The following is an 18,707-nucleotide window of genomic DNA, read 5'->3' on the forward strand; positions in this document are numbered from 1 at the left end:
GCATGGTAGCTAGTTTGAGCTGGTTTAAGCTGGTCCTTGGTTGGTCTTAAACAACACCTGCTCAGGACTAGCTCATAACCAGCTTAAACCAGCTCAGAACCAACTAAGGACCAGCTTAAACCAGCTCAAACCAGCTGCCATGTGTCAAAACATTCCTAACCAGCACATGCTGTTGTTTTCAACAGGGAAGGCATCTATCCTTTAAGGAAGCATTGTAACTATCATGAAACCCAATAATTGACTGATTTGGAACATTCTACATAGACCACAATTGCTTGTGTCAAACAAAAAGGACTTCACACATGTGATTTAACAACTGATTTCCATAGAGTGCGACAGTGGCCGAGCACTTTTTTTAGCAGCCTTGGCTCCAGATCTTTTTTTCTTTCTTTCTTTTTAGGTCTGTCTTTTAAGGGTTAACAGTCAGGGTCAATCAGACTGCTGCACTCTATAGAGTTTGATGTTAGCATGTCGCTAAGCTAATGACACAATACGCAGAAATACATAACACATACAAAACGAAAACGCATTTTTGCAAATAATGTATTTCTAATTAGACTGAACTGTTTTTGAAAATCCTGAATGAAACATGCCTTGCTTCATCCGCCATCTTGAATTTATTTTTTCAATGAGCAGTGGATTCTGGGAGTTACTGTGTTTGTGAATCATGTGATGCTGCCTTTATAAACAAGGTATCTTAGCACATCTATAATGCCTTAAGATGCTAGGCTAGGTTTTGGGACAGAGAAGATGCCTCACAATCGTCATGTCCTGATTCTTTCAAAGTATAATTTCACACAGTTGTATGAAAACATCAGATGGTGCTTTCAGATCATTGATCCCGTGTCCTACCCTGAACTGAGAGCTGACAGTGGGTTTGCGGCGGGCAGTGCCCATCTTAAGAGTCTCGTCTCCATTCCTGCTACCAACACGCTCAAACAGGTCATAGATGAAGTCAAGCCTGAGAGACACACAATAGAGCCAATATCACTCACAACATCATTCATATCAGCAGGAATTTAGATCAGCAACAACTGCTTCAGAGTCGCTGGATGTTTAAATTCAAATTTAGATAAATGTACATAGAACACTATATATTTTAGGCCTTGGTTTTTTTAAAAACAGCTTTTTGCCTTCATTAAATTATTTTAAATGGTCCTTCAGTATGTCAAATTTATTTCAAAAGTAGAATTATTCCATGTAGTCTCTTAATTAAAAAGAACTCATAAAAGCTTCAATAATGTATACTTTTAGATGTAGTACTAAACAGTATCAGAAGATATGCCAAAATCCCCATAATATTTCTTGTAAACTGTCCTTACATATATATAGTTTTTGTAGTATGAGAAGTATCATTTACAGTACAAACACTTGCGTTGCATAGAATAGCAGAAATGAAGTGCATGATTAGTTACCTGCTGTCATTCAGCATGTTGAGAATATCATCTCTGAATGTGTCTCTGTTCTTCTCTAGAATGCCACGCACATCATACAATACCTGACACACACACAAAGACAAACACTGTTCTAAAATACAAGTACAGTGACTTGAAAATAATGCAGAATTTATTCATTTACATACATGTATTTTGTGGACGGAAAATACTGTTTTAATTATAAACCTTTTTTTATATAACCTACTTCATGTGTCTGTCCTAACATGTCTCTGAACTGAATTGTGCATGTGTGGAAGAGATACACTGTCTTTGTTCCTGTGTCTTACTTTCGACCTATTAATGAGAGATTGACGAGAGAGGTCGATCGAGCTGCTGCAGTTTAATGCAGTCACCTGTTGAGTATTACTCCGTCATGGCCTCCGTGGTGACAAATTCCTCCACTAATCTTAACACCATGAAATAAACGCCTGAGCTGTAAAATATGCAGCATCCATGACACATGCAGGGGGTATTTAAAACACCATCTCAATAATTACAATCTCTCATTTAAACAGAGAAGCTGTTTTATGAGCTTTAAATCTAAAGCTTATAGTCCGATCTTTCATTGTGTTGGCCTAGAGTGCAGATGCTAAAGATATTCTCCATCTGAAAGCATTTGAAAGACTGGATTGATATTGTGGGAGCCATGAATCACTTCAGACATCTTGTGCACAAGACTGTAGTGAAAATATCTGGTATAATTAATCATTGTCCAGTAAAAATATATAAAAATCCTTAAAAGATGAGATATTTACTTGAGAGGCAAAACTTCACAAGAAGTACGTCTTAAAACCCTGTGCAATTATAGATATAGTTTTACTGGAAAACAAGACTGAAGTACTGATCAAAATTACTTTTTTTGGAGCAGAGAAAGTTAAGAGTGAAATCCAAGTAGAAGTGTAAATAAAAAGCGTCAGGAAAAGAGAAACTGCAGCTAGAGAAGGAGCTGGACAGCATGCCAAATGCTCCTCAGGGGAGAGCATGTTATACGTGTGGTTTCCAGCACATTAAACTGTGGAGGCTTCGTGTGGTGCCCATGGTGAAAGGGCAAACCAGCTCTCTGCTTTCCATCTCTCTCTTTTTCAGCATACTGCTCAGACTGCTTTCCCTCACTTTCCTGAAAAGACTAATTCCTCTCTTAAAGCCTGAAACTGACACTGCAAGTGATGAGAGAAGACTGTGTCCACTTTCTCCTGGTAATCACACCTGTGCAATAGTGAAAGACAGGGATATTGGTCCTAGATATCAACCGAAATGGTCATTCCACCTGCTGTTGCTTCCAAAATGTACTAACACCCTTGTAAATGAATAAAGCACATTTTATGCTTAATATTATACAACAGTTAGAATACTTGAGTCATTAGCATTACCTGAGGCCTTGTGCCTAAAGCTGAATCAAACAGCTTACAAAACAATAATAAATATTAAAATAGAATACAAATAATACTGAAATAATACCGCTTGTTGATGTAATTACCTCTCCTGCATAATGTTTAATACCAAACTGGTGATCTGCCACTCTTGGTTTCACATAGTACGGGTTTGTCTGCAGAGATAGAACACATAACACATTATTTGACATTGATTATATTTTGCATTGAGCACAGACAGAGGCACTTCAGTCGAGGCAGACTGTGCATGGGTTCTCCGAGGACACACTCATTGTTCCTGCAGCCTGAGGAAAGCCTGTTCATGTTACCGTATTGTGCATGTGCGTGTGAGAGGCTGTGGGGGTGTGACCGGGTGTTGACTATTGGCTCAGCGCTGGCCTTTATCAGTGAGGTTAAAGAAGAATTAACTCTCTGTGATCTGAAATAAGATGGGGGGGAGAGAGAAAGTGTGTACTGTATGTCTGAGGGATTTGAAAAGGAGGACTTACGGCATGCCGGCTGTGGAGTTTCTCCAGCAGGGTGTAGTCTGTGCCTTTAGGGAATCTGCTCTCCTCATTGATAAGAGCCAACATGCCCAGTTTCTGAGGAAAGAGCACACTGATCTAAGCACAGGCTCCCTCTGGCTCTCCACATTTCCAGTTTGTATTCGATCAGAGAAGCTAGTTATAATTGGTTTAACAGTGGGCCGTTATTCATTACTAGTGTCTAATACTTTACACAGATTAATGTTATGTAGACATTTCTGCTAGAAAATGTCCAAAGGTTCACATCAAACTGTTGATTATTCTTATATCTCCCTTTTTAGCCACTTGATATGGATGCCCTTATAACACTTTCAGCACCCATACATATTTTCAGCTGAAACATGCAACTCTTACTGCAACATATGCAACAATTTGCATTCTTAATTTTGCATTCAGCAGACTTTTGTACATGCAAAATCACTTTTTTAGAATGTATAGAGGATGCTTATACAATTATAATGTGAAACTTTTCAGACCTCTTAGAGGTTTGCACTATGGTTCAAAGGTTTGGTTCAGTAAGATTTTTATTTTATTTGTAATTTTTTGGAAGAAGTCTCTTATGCTTACCATGGATGCATTATATTGAGCAAAATACAGTAAAAACAGTGAACAATTATTAAAACTTTAAATAGCTGTTCATATTTAAATTTATTGAAATGTAATTTCATTCAGTAATCTGAACTGTGAGCATCATTACTCCAGTCTTCAGTGTCACATGTTCTTTCAGAAATCATTCTAATATGATGATTTCATACTGACTTCAACATTTTTAACTGTCATGTATGCGCATTAACATAGTAAGTAAAAATGTAAAAAATAAAACTAGTAAGTGTAAATGGTGCAGAGGGCAGGATATGATGCAGAGAAGAGGCTAAATTAGACATGAACCCTGATTTATTTACAGTTTTTTAAGACCAACCAAGTCTGCAAATCTCTCTGAAAAATCCAATGACTACTGGAGATAATAGTTTGAAATTATCACATTTCTCACGTGCTATCAACGTTATAATGGTTTCTAATGAGCACTGTGTGGTCGCTGTGAGAGCTGATTAAAGGTCAAAGGTTAAAAGGACACCTTTTCGATCAGATCCAAACACTCTGCGTTGTCCATCCAGTCAATGGCTTCCCAGTGTATCCCCTCCCTGCGTGGAGACACAAGAGAAACTCTTGAGCAACATCACAACAGTACAAGTCCACAAAGGTGCTATTATCCTCAGGGTGATGAAATGAGCTGTGACCGGGCTCTGCTGACCCCCCTCAGCCATCACATTTCAACACAAGAACACAACTGTGTGGGAAAGACGAGACCCATTCACACATCTGGCAGAGTGCCTCCATAGCCACTACAGCAAGAACAGTAATGACCTCTCCATCACTCTCCCTTAAAAGAGATCGCAGGACTGTCCATGTCCTGTACATCATGATCATGTATACATCTACAGTGTATGCTATTTCAACCTCTCTGTGACACCTGATAGTTTGAAGCTATGTGTGTACAGACCATTATCATACACTGGGTTTCACACATAGATTTCATGACCTGATGATGTTGTAACTGTGAGGACATAATGTACATAGAGATGCACACACACACAAACACACACACACGCACACAAATGCTCAAATGGGCTGCAGGTGTGCAGTCCAGTAGTATCCACTTATTTTGAATTACTGTTTGACAAGAAAAGACTTCAGTACTCAACGTGTGTTGTTGTTAGCTATAATGTTAACTAGAGATATCTTGGTCAGAAAGATTCACTAATATTTCTAAAAGCTTAAAACACATTATGCGCAAATATGTGTGTTTGTGTTATAAAAATGTATGACAAGCATTAGCATAAAGTTCTCTCCTCTACAGTTGGCTTTCTTGCTATAACATGAAATTAGCATAAAATGTAATATTCTAGTCACTTCGGGTGAACTACTGTCACGGTAGAGCAACAGTTTGAAATAGTTTACTTAATATTTTGATAGCTAGCTTAATAATATCACATTAAGTTTATATGCACAGACATTTGATAACTGCACACTAATATTCAGTTAACTAGGAATAAGCATGTTTGTACTTTAAGATTCCCAAGGCCTGAAATATACTTTGAAATGTGTCAGAACAGAATCTTGGCACTGCATTCTTAGAGTGGCCACAAGGGGCGCACAAAGCACTGTCGTTTTCTACAGTCAATTTCTCTTTCAAAACGCTAAGCAAACAGTTTTAAGATAATCTTGTTGATCAAGTTAGTTTGATTTTAAAGTAACAGAAATATTGCTCCCCTTGAGTACAGAAGTCTGTTATGGACACAGTAACACTGATCGCACAAAGAGCAGGCAAAACATATTCTAATGACAACAACCAGCAAGATTCTGAAGTGGGCTTCTGATGCACGCTTTACTTTCCCATGAATCCAGTCTACTGTTGTGTATATGGAATTGGTCTTATGATCATGCATAAAGCAAATTTAATCTAGCAAAATGGAGCATGGAAGACAGTGTTGGACTATCTAAGCTAGTTTCTGATGCAAAACTAGGTCAGAATCTGATAACTGAAGCACTTTTTTCCTGACATATCTCTTCCTTGTTTGTGTTTCAGTGTTAACCAGGGTCAATGACAGGCCTCACCTGTTATATTCAAGCTGCTCCAGGGAGAAGATGTGCTTGTTGAAGTACTCCTGGAGCTTCTCGTTGGCATAGTTAATGTTGAACTGCTCGAACCGGTTCACCTTGAGGGGGAAAAAGTCGTAAAAACATGACAAAATGCCATCGACAGACAGTCTGGCTGGAACGTTTCACCTCTGCACTCAACAAACTCTCACCTCAAAGTTCTCAAAGCCAAATATGTCCAAAATGCCGATGGACTTGAAGTTGTCCTTCCCTTTGATCTTCTGGTTAATTCTGGTGATGATCCAAGAAAAACACTGGGAATACAATGCCATGGCCACAGAGTCCCGGGAATCAATTGCCTTTGGAAAGCAGGGCAGAGACGTATATTAATCTAGCGACATTTTCCTTAAGCTAGCCTGCGACAGTCCAATTTAAAACCACAGTGTCAACAAGCAATGTCTCTAGAGATTATTACAAAACACTAATATATCTGAATTTCGACATCGTGAATAAAGAACATACAAGTTCACTTTATGGGCTGAATCTGCAGGGTTGTTATTCTCTGTAATTGTATGTCTTTAAACATGCAAAGTTTGAAAACAATGGATGTCTTTCCTGATTTACTGCCGAGATTGAAAACAATACAGTGGCCCCAATAAGTATTTGGAAACTTAACCCACATTGAAACCACCCAATCCCAATAAAGAAGTCTGTTTTTTAATTACGCTCTGCTTTTAATTATGCTCGAAAATTAAGGGCAAAAAGTGGTGCATGTGGAACATGTTCATGTTAAATGTGATAAATTACACTGGTGCAAGAATACAGAAATAAACTGTGTGCGCTGACTTCACACAGTACATCCACTAAAATTGGCCTACCAATTCATTTAGTAAAAGTGATGAAAAGTGTGGAAGCTCTGGAAATATCTGCTTCTGGAGTTTGTTCAACTCATAAACCCAGCAATAACCCTGAGCTGCTTTTACTGAATTACTGAAGGAGAGAAAGTTAATACCCACAAATTAGCCTCTGCTATTCCCAAGAATGCCAAACTCCCGTCTATTGTTTCAGCAACACTATAATTCATCAGTCAGAGACACTTCTGCCTGATTCTGAACAGTGTGCTGGCTCCATCAGAAAGACCTGAAAGAATGACAGGATGGCAGCTGTTGAGGTCCTGACTAGGGCTGGGCGATATGGAGCAAAAAATATATCTCGATATATTTTGCTATATCTCGATATACGATATATATCTCGATATCTTTACAGGAAAAATAACACCCAAAAAACTACTGCAAAAACAAATATGGCAAATATTACATGTTAAGGGGCCTATGAAACATTTTATTTTTTTCTTCACCATATGTTTTATTGTTACCTAATTCTGTGTTTTAGCATGTGCAATTATTTAAATGCATAAAAACAACTTAATAAGTTAAAAACAATTCTTAAAATAGCCTTATGTGAAATGTTTTTTTCCCTTCAGAAATTCTGTGTATTTACATTTTTCTGATTATCAAATGAAGGCATAAAACATTCATTTAATTTATTTTTTAATTATTTAAAATTAGGCAAACTTTATTTTTTGGTAAACAAAGGGGATTTACTATTAAAAATAAAACATGGGAGAAATGCTGTGTGATTATTTCTTATAAAATTATGTTCGTTTCATTTTAATAGTAGTAGTAGTGGGCTATCTACATTCTGCTGTACAATAGTAATAGATTTCTGTCAAATACTTTTATTTTGACGGGTTTACCTTTACAGTTCTGTGTATTGCCGCGTTTCCACCGAAATTACCCGGAACATTTGTACCAGGAACTTTTTTTCCCAGGAACTTTTTTCCCCCCAGACCTGTTGCTTTCTGCGTTTCCACAGCGGTGTAAAGTACCGGGTAGATTAGGCAAATAGACTGGTGACGTAGGTCTGCACGCGTTTCTCAAAACAAAGTACCGCTGATTAAAAAAAAAAAAAAAAAAAAAAGTACGCTGATTTTGGACGTGCATCCTCGGTAGTTGGTTCAGACTTTGTGCATTCGTCTCAGGAGTGTGTTGTCCGCGATGACGCAAGTCCGGTAAATCTATAAACAGCAGCGTACTTGATAACTTCAGTCTGCTCGTCATGGCTACTGCAATTTTCCTTACTGTATATTTACAATAAAACGAAATATGATATCAAATACCACTGCCTCCTTTCGTTTTCATTTAAGCATAATAACAACTGCAGAAATGTACTTAGTTCAGGGAAATGTGTATATGCAGCCATTACAATGAAACGAAATGTTATATACATTTGCCTTTTTTATTTTCATTTTAACATATAGATAAATTGAATACAGACCAAAGAAAACCTGTTAGATTTACCCCGCAGCTGAATTATATGTTATGTTTAACCACTAAAGACACATCAGAGCCAGCGGCACATATCAGAAGGTCTATCCCAGGAGAGGCTGCTCTCTGCGGATACATGAGGACTGAGCTCCTGCTGATCACGTGGAGCTCACCGTCTACGAGATCGGCGAAACACATTTTTTAAATAGGCATGATCTTTATAAATAAACCATAGATTTCAGTTTTAAACAACTACTTCTCGCCTGAAATACTTTTAAAATTACATTTCATGACACAATAACAGTAATATTTGAAAATTATCCGAATAAATGGTGGTTGAACTCAACCAATGCAGCGTGAACTCAGATCGCTTTGGCTACTGCAATTTTCCCCTCAGTATATTTACAATAAAACGAAATAGGATATAAAATACCACTGCCTCCTTTCATTTTCATTTAAACATAATAACAGCTGTAGAAATGTACTTAGTTCAGGGATATGTGTAACGTTATATACAGCCATTACAATGAAAGAAATATTATATAGACTTGCCTTTTTATTTTCATTTTAACATATAGATAAATTGAATACAGACCAAAGAAAACCTGTTAGATTTACCCCGCAGCTGAATTATATTTTATGTTTAACCACTAAAGACACATCAGAGCCAGCGGCACATATCAGAAGGTCTATCCCAGGAGAGGCTGCTCTCGGCGGATACATGAGGACTGAGCTCCCGCTGATCGAGTGGAGCTCACCGTCTATGAGATCGGCGAAACACATTTTTAAATAGGCGCTGTCTTTATAAATAAACAACAGATTTGAGTTTCAAACAACTACATTCTCGCCTGAAATACTTTTAAAATTACATTTCATGACACAATAACAGTAATATTTTGAAAATGTTGATCCGAATAAATGGTGGTTGAACTCAACCAATGCTGCGTGAACTCAACCAATCAGCATGTTTAGCGCCAAAGTCCCGCCCCCGAAAGTTCCGGAACTTTAAAAAAGTACCACCTCGCCAGCAGGGACTTTCTGGGGGGCATTTTTTTACCCGGAACTTTTATTTAGTTCCTGGTTCCTGCGGTGGAAACACACCAAGTACCGGACCAAGTCCCTAGTTCCTGGGTAAAGTTCCTGCGGTGGAAACGCGGCTTATGTGATACCACAGTCTATGATGTGATATGAGCTAGTCTTACTCAAATCAAACGGTCAGATGCTCATGAAGTGACTCTCAGTGCAGTTCTGGAGATGTTCCTCATGTGTTCACGTCTTTATTTAGAGAGAGGAAAGACAATGAAATCAGCGCGAGCGTTATGCGAGCTTCCGTGTTTAATGAATGAAGACGCGCTTCTGCTCCATTCGTTGACACAGACACGCAGAACATGCAGGATTCATATTTAAATAGACTTTTCCGGGTTAATATTTGCAGATATTAGTCCATTTCGCGATTTGATGTAAGTGCATGACCGACTTTTGATTAATTCATTTAAAATTTGACCAATTCCGTGACATTCCGCGTTAAACTGTAAATTCCATTTTTATGACTGGATTCCGCGATTCCGTCCGCGTTTCATTGGGCCCTACAGTAGACATCTGCCTGCCGTTCGCCCTACGCCTTAAAACTGAAGTATCTCCATATAATGGAGCCAGTTGTCTTTTTTTTTTTTTTTGACTAGTTCTCTACACGCGAGCTGAGACGGGAACAAAAGCAAGGAGGCAGGGGGCGAGCGAGCGGGGGCGAGCACAGCACAGGGAAGGCAAACAAGCAAAGTGGCGGAATCAGAATATAAACAATCTATCGATATATACGATATGTCAAAATCCATATCGTGTTTAAAAAATATCTCGATATATTTTAAATATCGAGATATCGCCCACCCCTAGTCCTGACCACTGTGTTAAGGCATTATGAGGAAAGGAGGAGTAGGAATAAGGGCCTCCATTAAGACGTGGCACTGCTTTATGACCACTGACACAGGCTGGAGTTAGTGGCCATTGTCTTTGTTCATGAAAAGATTGCTTGTGTGTTTCCACCGAGTTGGTCACAAAAGCCAGAGCCCATTCTATACGCTAGATGCAATTTATGGGTTAATGTAGGTTGAGATCTCTTTATTCTTGGCATGCACACACTTTCCCCTCATCAGTCTTGCTCTTTTTCATAAACCAGTTTCAGATGACCAAAATCAGGCCTTTGATTTTTGTTCACTTGAACTTTCATTGTGGGAACGAGGAATTCTTGAGAGTACATTTCGAAAGCATTGCACTAGTGCTGATCTGACTGTTTCTTGTGTTTACTGTGCATATTTGCGTGATAGACTGCCCCCATTAGGCATCTGCTAACCGCTGTCTCCACACTCGGCCTCTATTGTGTTGCTGCTTCTCATGAGATCTTTATCACTGCGTTATTATAGCAGGAATCCGAGGGGACAAAAAACAGGAAACGGTACCAAGTCACGCAAAGACGCTTTCTACACAGGCGTATGGGTGTGAACATGTTTTTAATGACAGTCTGTCAGTGAGTCTGGGGATGCAGGGAAAAAGGAACATGTCTCTGGACACATTGAGGGCACAACACAGACATGCCACGACATGATACAACATGATGGCTAAAGCAAACAAACCAAAAAAAAAAACATTTTTTTGAAACCATGGCCTAAAACTTATGCCAAAACTGTAAATAAACCAGATTTTAATAGACTAACACATAAATATATCTCATTTCTATATATGCTGGTGCACTATATAACATCATAAAGAGGGATTGATGTCCTGGTTCCTTACCTGTTCTACAGTGAGGGGTGAGCAGATCTCTTCTCCTCTCAGGATCATGGACCGCTGAGTCAGAACCTCAGACAGTTGAAAGCAGTCGAGTCCCAGAAGATCACTGACGACACTGACCACTGTCATTCAGATAAACACACCGCATAAGCCTTCACCACTGTCAAAAGTGTGTATGCACATATACAGCAGTTAATGTATATTAATTGCTTATACAAATTTCAAATATTGACTTTCAAATTAAATTTATGTCTCCAGCATATTTTTGGGAAATAACTGGACCCGATTTCACATTTCAGGATGCATCGCAAATTAAAGGTGACCAAATCATTGTAATCAACCTATTTCAAATAAATGGTGTTTATGCATACTCATCTAATGCATACTCATCTAAAAATCCTGGGGGAAAATGCATTAAGACTAGAAGGTCCATAGAAATACTAAGCAGCAGAACTGTTTTCGAACACTGATAATAATATTGCAAGTTTCTAGATTGATTTCTGGAGGATCATGTGACACTGAAGAATGGCGTAATGATGCAGAAAATTCAACTTCGTCATCACAAGAATAAATGTAAAATGTATTGCAGTGGTAATAAAACTAAACTAAATCGTAATAAGCTTTGGACTCAGTTCATTGTAGTTGCATTGAAATAAGCAACCAGAAGAGTTGAGTAAATGATGACAGAGTTCCTCTTTTTTTTTTTTTTTTTTTTTTTTTATCAGCAGACTTCTGGAATTGCTCCAGTATTAAGAAGTGAGTTATCACCCGTCTGAAGTGCAGTTATCAGAGTGAATACCGACATGTTGTAACATGCCCCTACACACTCTACTCAGTGAAGGCTTTACTCATAACTCCTGACAGATCAGATATAGGCTGATACTGTGTGACGGGGCTACAGGCGGTATAGATCCTTCCACTAAGATAACTATTTAAAAACGCATGTATAACATGCTAGGTATGCTCTTGAGACATCCAACCTCCTTTAGTTGTGATCTGAGCACCCCCTGCAGTCATGAACTCAATGTTTCCGATCTGTAAGACCCCAGACAGCAGCTTGAAGACATCACGGATCTCTTCCTCAGTGAATTCCATCACCTTCAATGCTTCCTACAGCCATTAAACAGAATGAAAATATGAGCATGCTTTATTTGACAGATATTTGACAGCTGATACTGAATTCTTAAGGGAAAGAGAAAAGGTAATGGGATGTGGATACATCATGCTTACACATGCTTACTATGATCATAGAGTCTTAACCAATAAATATGTATAGGCGGAAAAACTCAGAATAACTCGAGTTAAATTAGTAATGTACTTCCGAACAGATTACAGAAAATAAAAGATATGGTGCCCTCTAGTGGACCATTTATTAAAGCCCAGTTGCATGGTATTAAAGGTTGTTGGTGGCTCAACCAAATGTAAAATTTCTGTCATTTACTCACTTTCATGTTGTTCCAAACCCATAAGACCTTGGTTAATATTTGAAACACAAAATAAGATCATTTTAATGAGACTTGAGAGGTTTATGTGCCTCTGTTGAAAGTCAAGGTGACCAAAACTTAAAACGATTAAAAAAGGTTAAAAAGGTGTTGTAAAATGAACCTACAGTACATAATTCAAACTGAAAGTCTTGTGAAGAGTTGTGATTGCTTTAATCATTAACAGGTTTAATTTAGTCTTCTTTTCACTGACTTGGATTAAACTGCTCTATGCATCTCGATTCATTTTAAAACACCTTTAAGAGCTTTTTGGATCTTTTACGTTTTAATTACCTGGTCAACGGGGATAGAAACCTCACCAGACTTCACTAAAAATATCTTAATTTGTGTTCCAAAGATTAACCCAAATTTTGAAAAGGCTTGGAATGATATGAAGGTGAGGAACAATGATAGACTTTTCATTTGTGGGTGAAATGTTGCTTTAAAATCTGTGTGCTCATGAAAAAAAGCAACTGCCTTAGAGCCAATAAACATACAGAATTGACTCACCATCACACTATCATAGAGGTGTTTGTCATCCAGGCTTCTGTCTTTCACACAGCCGGACTGGTTGAGGTAATGATACGCCTCAGGAGAATCAGCCAACATGTACATTTCTGATGAGAACAATCCATACCACAACACAATGGCCAAAGAGAAAAACAAAGAGCTTGTGTAACGGTGAAGTGTGTTACTCCTGTGCCACCAAAACTAAAGAAAACTAGATATAATGCTAAAATCTCACCTCTTTGCTCATACTTAGCACCTGACAACAATGCATAGAAAATATGGTAGTTCCTCTCTCCCGGATTCTGCCGCACAACTCGATTCTGAAATGCAATGACATTTTTAAAGCACAAAGCTTTTAGTACAACTGCTTAAATCCATGGCTAGAAACAGTCATTATTTTTATATTATCTGTTATATTTACAATACTACTACTACTAATAATAATAATAAAAAGATACCTTTTCAAGTAAATAATCAATAATACATCCCCCCTGGATATTTCCACTCTGAGAGAAGTGAAGCTGAATGAACTTGCCAAAGCGACTGGAGTTGTTGTTGTAAACGGTTTTTGCATTTCCAAACGCCTCCATTATTGGACTGAGAAAGCGGGAGAGAAAGGCCAGGTGTTAAAATGGACAGAAATGCAACAACATCTGTAAGAAGAGAGTAGGTGTGATAGAGCATACATGACCTGCTCTGTACGATGGCCTGCTCTACTCTGGTGGTCCTCTCTGACAGCGGAGAGCCTGAGGAGCTCTGACTCTTGACAGACAGGAACTTCAGCAGCAGTTTGGTGCTTTCTGTTTTCCCCGCACCGCTCTCTCCACTGAGAATGAATAAACATGATCTAAAACACATTTTGTCTGTGGTTTTTTGTTTGTTTTTGAAATAAGTCTGTTATGCTGCTTACCAAGGCTACATTTGTTTGATCAAAAATACAGTAAACAAAAGTAATTAAAATAATTACAGCTGTTATATTTGAATTTATTTCTATGATGGTAATGGAGAATATTTCAGCACACGATTCTTCAGAAATCATTCTAATATGCTGATTTGCTGCTTGAGAAACATTTCTTATCCATGTTGAAAACAGCTGTACTGCTTGATAATTTTGTGCAAACTATGATTGATATATATATAGCCTGCCTCTGCTGAATAATTTTTATCTTTGGTGGGGATAAAAAAAAAAAAATCCCGCGAACAGTGCCGAAGTTCCGATCTGAATCAAATGGTTCGCAATACGCGATCCGATTGGAGAGCTTCAAAACAGTGAATAATTAACCATACACTGTGTGTGGAGTTTAACTGATTCGGAGTTTCAAAAAGCTCAGTTGATACTTTAAATGTTTTTTGCTCACTTTCTTATATAATTTATACGTTGTTTGAATAACCGTGGAAATTAAATAATTAATCGGCCTAATGTTTTTATTAATTTGTGATCACTTTAATTAGTCTAGAGATTCCGTTGCATTTAAAACATTTCATGACATGACACATTTTCTGTTTATGATGTGCTTTATTAACAGATTAAACTAACATTAGTTTCCTTTAAAGCCTTACTTTGGTGTTGGGTCAACCTCCACCTATGGAAAGAGAAAAAAGTATTTTGGGAATTTTTGGGCAATTGGAAAGCCGGGACTCCCAAAGTGTCAGTGTGCTGCCCACGAGGATATTGGTGCCTAATTTTAAATGGTATATTGAAATGAATACAAATCGGATCACTGATCATAGCCAAAACACTACATTTAGTAACATCTGCCCCTTAATGGTGAATGACAGTGAATTCCCTTCATTTATTTTCAACACTTTTATTTTAGCACTTTACAAACTTTGTGAATTACTGAATATGTGAATAGTGAGTGACCGGTGGGTCAATTTTTCCTCCCCACTGTTCTAGATGCAGTTCCTTTAGGCCTGTAAAATTAGAAATTTCTAATTAATATGACCAAATACAATGTGTTTCACACATGGGGCAACTGGAACAAATTCATCATTACAAATTCTCACTTCAGAGGTCTTCTGATTCCAAGCTGCCCCTAAAAGCAAATAATTCTGACCTCCATGCCAAGATGAGTTATGCAATAAACCTTGCAGTTTATATATCAAACATAATCCATTTTTACATTCATCAGTCACACTCTGATTGGAGTTCTATGGAACAGCAGATGACCAAAACGCCCATGTGCATCAGTTATCTTGTGTGCATCTGAAATGCACAATTCACCAGCAGCTGTCTGATAAGCTTCATATGAAGAGGATCTGATTAATCATCCATTAAAATTATAATTCAACTCCATTAAATGTGATGTGATGCCTTTTAAAGAAGCAACTTCAAACTAGCAGGACGTTACCTGATGAGCACACACTGACTGTCATGTCTCTTCCACAGACAGCGGTAACACTCATTGGCCACAGCAAAGATGTGTGGAGGTAGTTCACCCAGGTGATGTCTGCTGTACACATCCACTGCCTCGGCGTCATACAGACCTAGTATCTGCTTATAAGGATTCACAGCTGCCAGGATGGAGCCAATGTTAGTCTGTAAGGTAGAATGATAATGAAAACATACAAGTTTGATCTTACACCGTTTATACATTTGATGTTGAACACAAGTAAAAACATGGAAAATGAAAAATCTGTAAAAGTATTTTGTATTGTAGCATTATTATGGTTCAAAAGTTTCCAAGTGTTGATGAAAGTAGTTATTTCTATGAAACATGGTAATAGTATGTTTTGTCACAGATCTTTGGATTCTACAGATTTCTACAGAAATCTACAGTCATTCCCAAAGCTCTACAAATCCACTGACAACTGCAGGTTCATTTGTTAAATATTTTTGGCTAATCAAATAATGCTTTTAGCTACCAATACACGTTTAACATGATAATTCCAGTATATGTTAAAATTCATTTTAACGATTAAGGAAATAGTAACGTAAAATGATAACAAAAACTATCAATAAATAAGAATTAAATAAAAATCTAACTTATTTCATAAAGCATGAATGCTATTTAGTTTCATACAGATAAAATGATCATAATAGGACAATTGTATTACAAGACCATGCAACCACTATTTTCTAAAAATGAAATCTATTAAAAATGCCATCAGCAATTTCTTGGGAAGAAAAAAGCTGCACAGCTTTAAGATTAAGCACCATTAAAGCTTCAAAGAATAAAGTTGTTTTCAGGCACAAGACCTTTCAAAGCACAGACCGTTCCATTGTTTACTCAAAAACACTGCAAATTCCACATTCCTATTTGAACGTAAAGAAGAGAACTAATGTGTGTGTCTGTGAACCTACTTAAGCAGATTTTTGGGGACAAATTTGTACTCAGAGGTGACCTAAATCTGATAAACCCTCTCTTTGGAGAAAGTACTCATTTGTAAAAACCATACAAAAATTCATGTTTGAATTTAGGGTTAGGGAGTGGATCAGGTTACAGTATTTATAACAAGCTGTACAAAACAAACAAAAGAGAAATCTATGTAGATCTGTTTTCAAAAATGAAACTTACATAAATGAGGTCCTTCTGGTATCGCAGGAAGAGGTTGTGCAAGATTGCGGCCTCGTGTAACTCGGCCAGAGTGGACATGTCCTCCACTCCACTGATGCTGGTGGGATGCATGGGGAAAACCTTGAGTCTGTTCACCTCACCCTGATCCAGAGTTATCACCTTCAATACACAAAATCACACATCCAAGGTGATTATGAACACACACTCAGGGCTGTCATCAGAGGAGCAACTGGGAATATTACTGTTTTCAGATTAACCAGAAAGTATACAGTATACAATGAACGCATACTTGACATTAATAAATATGCATTCTCGAAAGTGTGAAGAAATTAGCTGTGATTTATGCTGCTATGAATCAACAGTGCACTCAGGCAGGGCTCATTTACAGGAGTGTATGTGTGGGCCTGTAGCTTGTTTTACTAATGCGTCCGGACCTGCTCCATCTATCTGCCAAGCTGTTTCACATTCCTGAAACCATACCCCCATGACATCCTCACAGCACTTCTCTCACTTTCACTGTCCTTAGCACTTCTTCCACAATCTGTCCTCAGAAAACCTTGGACACACTTTTTTTGGTGAGAAATCTATTCAATGGGTGAAGTAACTGTTATCTCGGCCTAATGTCTTTATTTAATTGTGATCACGTTAATTAGCCTACAGATTCCGTCATATTAAAAAGATTTCATGACAACACACATTATATGGTATATTATTAAATATAAATTTCATAACATTTGTAATATAATACAAATATATTATATATATATATATATATATATATATATATATATATATATATATATATATATATATATATATATATATATATATATTTATATGTGCTGGTCATATAATTAGAATATCATCAAAAAGTTTATTTCATTAATTCCATTCAAAAAGTGAAACTTGTATATTATATTCATTCATAACACACAGGGTGATTTATTTCAAATGTTTATTTCTTTTCATTTTGATGTTTATAACTGACAACTAAGGAAAATCCCAAATTCAGTATCTCAGAAAATTATAATATTGTGAAAAGGTTCACAATTGAAGTCTAGTTCTGTAGAATACACAATCATGGGGAAGACTGCAGACTTGACAGTTGTCAAAAAGATGATCAGTGACACCTTGCACAAGGAGGACAAGACATAAAAGGTCATTGCAAAAGAGGCTGGCTGTTCACAGAGCTCTGTGTCCAAGCACATTAATAGAGAGGCGGAGGAAAGGAAAAGATGTGTTAGAAAAAGTGTACAAGCAATAGAGATAACTGCACCCTGAAGAGGATTGTGAAACAAAACCCATTCAAAAATGTGGGGAAGATTCACAATGAATGGACTGCAGCTGGAGTCAGTGCTTCAAGAACCACTACGCACAGATGTATGCAAGACATGGGTTTCAGCTGTCGCATTCCTTGTGTCAAGCCACTCTTGAACAACAGAAAACGTCAGAAGACTGGACTGCTGCTGAGTGGTCCAACGTTATGTTCTCTGATGAAAATAAATATAGCATTTCTTTGGATATCAGGGTCCCAGAGTCTGGAGGAAGAGAGGAGAGGCACACAATCCACGTTTCTTGAGGTCCAGTGTAAAGTTTCCACAGTCAGTGATGGTTTGGGGTGCCATGTCATCTGTTGATGTTGGTCCACTGTGCTTTCTGAGGTCCAAGGTCAACACAGCCGTATACCAGGAAGTTTTAGAGCACTTCATGCTTCCTGCTGATGACAAACTTTATGGAGATGCAGATTTCATTTTCCAACAGGACTATACACCTGCACACAGTGCCAAAGCTACCAGTACCTGGTTTAAGGACCATGGTGTCCCTGTTCTTAATTGGCCAGCAAACTCGCCTGACCTTAACCCCATAGAAAATCTATGGGGCATTGTGAAGAGGAAGATGTGATATGCCAGACCCAAGAATGCAGAAGAGCTGAAGGCCACTATCAGAGCAACCTGGGCTCTCATAACACCTGAGCAGTGCCACAGACTGATCGACTCCATGCCACGCTGCATTACTGCAGTAATTCAGGCAAAAGGAGCCCCAACTAAGTATTGAGGGCTGTACATGTATGCTCATACTTTTCATTTTCATACTTTTTAGTTGGCCAAGATTTCAAAAAATCCTTTCTTTGTATCTGT

General features: G+C 37.8%; 1 protein-coding gene across 1 annotated transcript in view; it reads right to left on the bottom strand.

Moving 5' to 3' along the window:
• LOC113053603 (unconventional myosin-X) overlaps positions 1–18,707 on the bottom strand; it is a 66,906-nt gene that overhangs the window by 28,876 nt on the left and 19,323 nt on the right. Inside the window, exons 3-17 of the mRNA XM_026218748.1 lie at positions 16,570–16,728; positions 15,403–15,590; positions 13,743–13,877; positions 13,510–13,648; positions 13,287–13,371; positions 13,052–13,158; positions 12,041–12,170; positions 11,064–11,182; positions 6,162–6,308; positions 5,968–6,068; positions 4,427–4,493; positions 3,316–3,408; positions 2,914–2,982; positions 1,416–1,498; positions 853–961 (exon numbers count right to left, since the gene is read on the bottom strand). Of these exons, the coding sequence (XP_026074533.1) occupies positions 853–961; positions 1,416–1,498; positions 2,914–2,982; positions 3,316–3,408; positions 4,427–4,493; positions 5,968–6,068; positions 6,162–6,308; positions 11,064–11,182; positions 12,041–12,170; positions 13,052–13,158; positions 13,287–13,371; positions 13,510–13,648; positions 13,743–13,877; positions 15,403–15,590; positions 16,570–16,728 (1,731 nt within the window). The remainder of the gene's footprint in view (positions 1–852; positions 962–1,415; positions 1,499–2,913; positions 2,983–3,315; positions 3,409–4,426; positions 4,494–5,967; positions 6,069–6,161; positions 6,309–11,063; positions 11,183–12,040; positions 12,171–13,051; positions 13,159–13,286; positions 13,372–13,509; positions 13,649–13,742; positions 13,878–15,402; positions 15,591–16,569; positions 16,729–18,707) is intronic.

This window comes from Carassius auratus, chromosome 34 (assembly GCF_003368295.1).
Source record: "Carassius auratus strain Wakin chromosome 34, ASM336829v1, whole genome shotgun sequence".
Classification (NCBI taxonomy): Eukaryota; Metazoa; Chordata; class Actinopteri; order Cypriniformes; family Cyprinidae; genus Carassius; species Carassius auratus.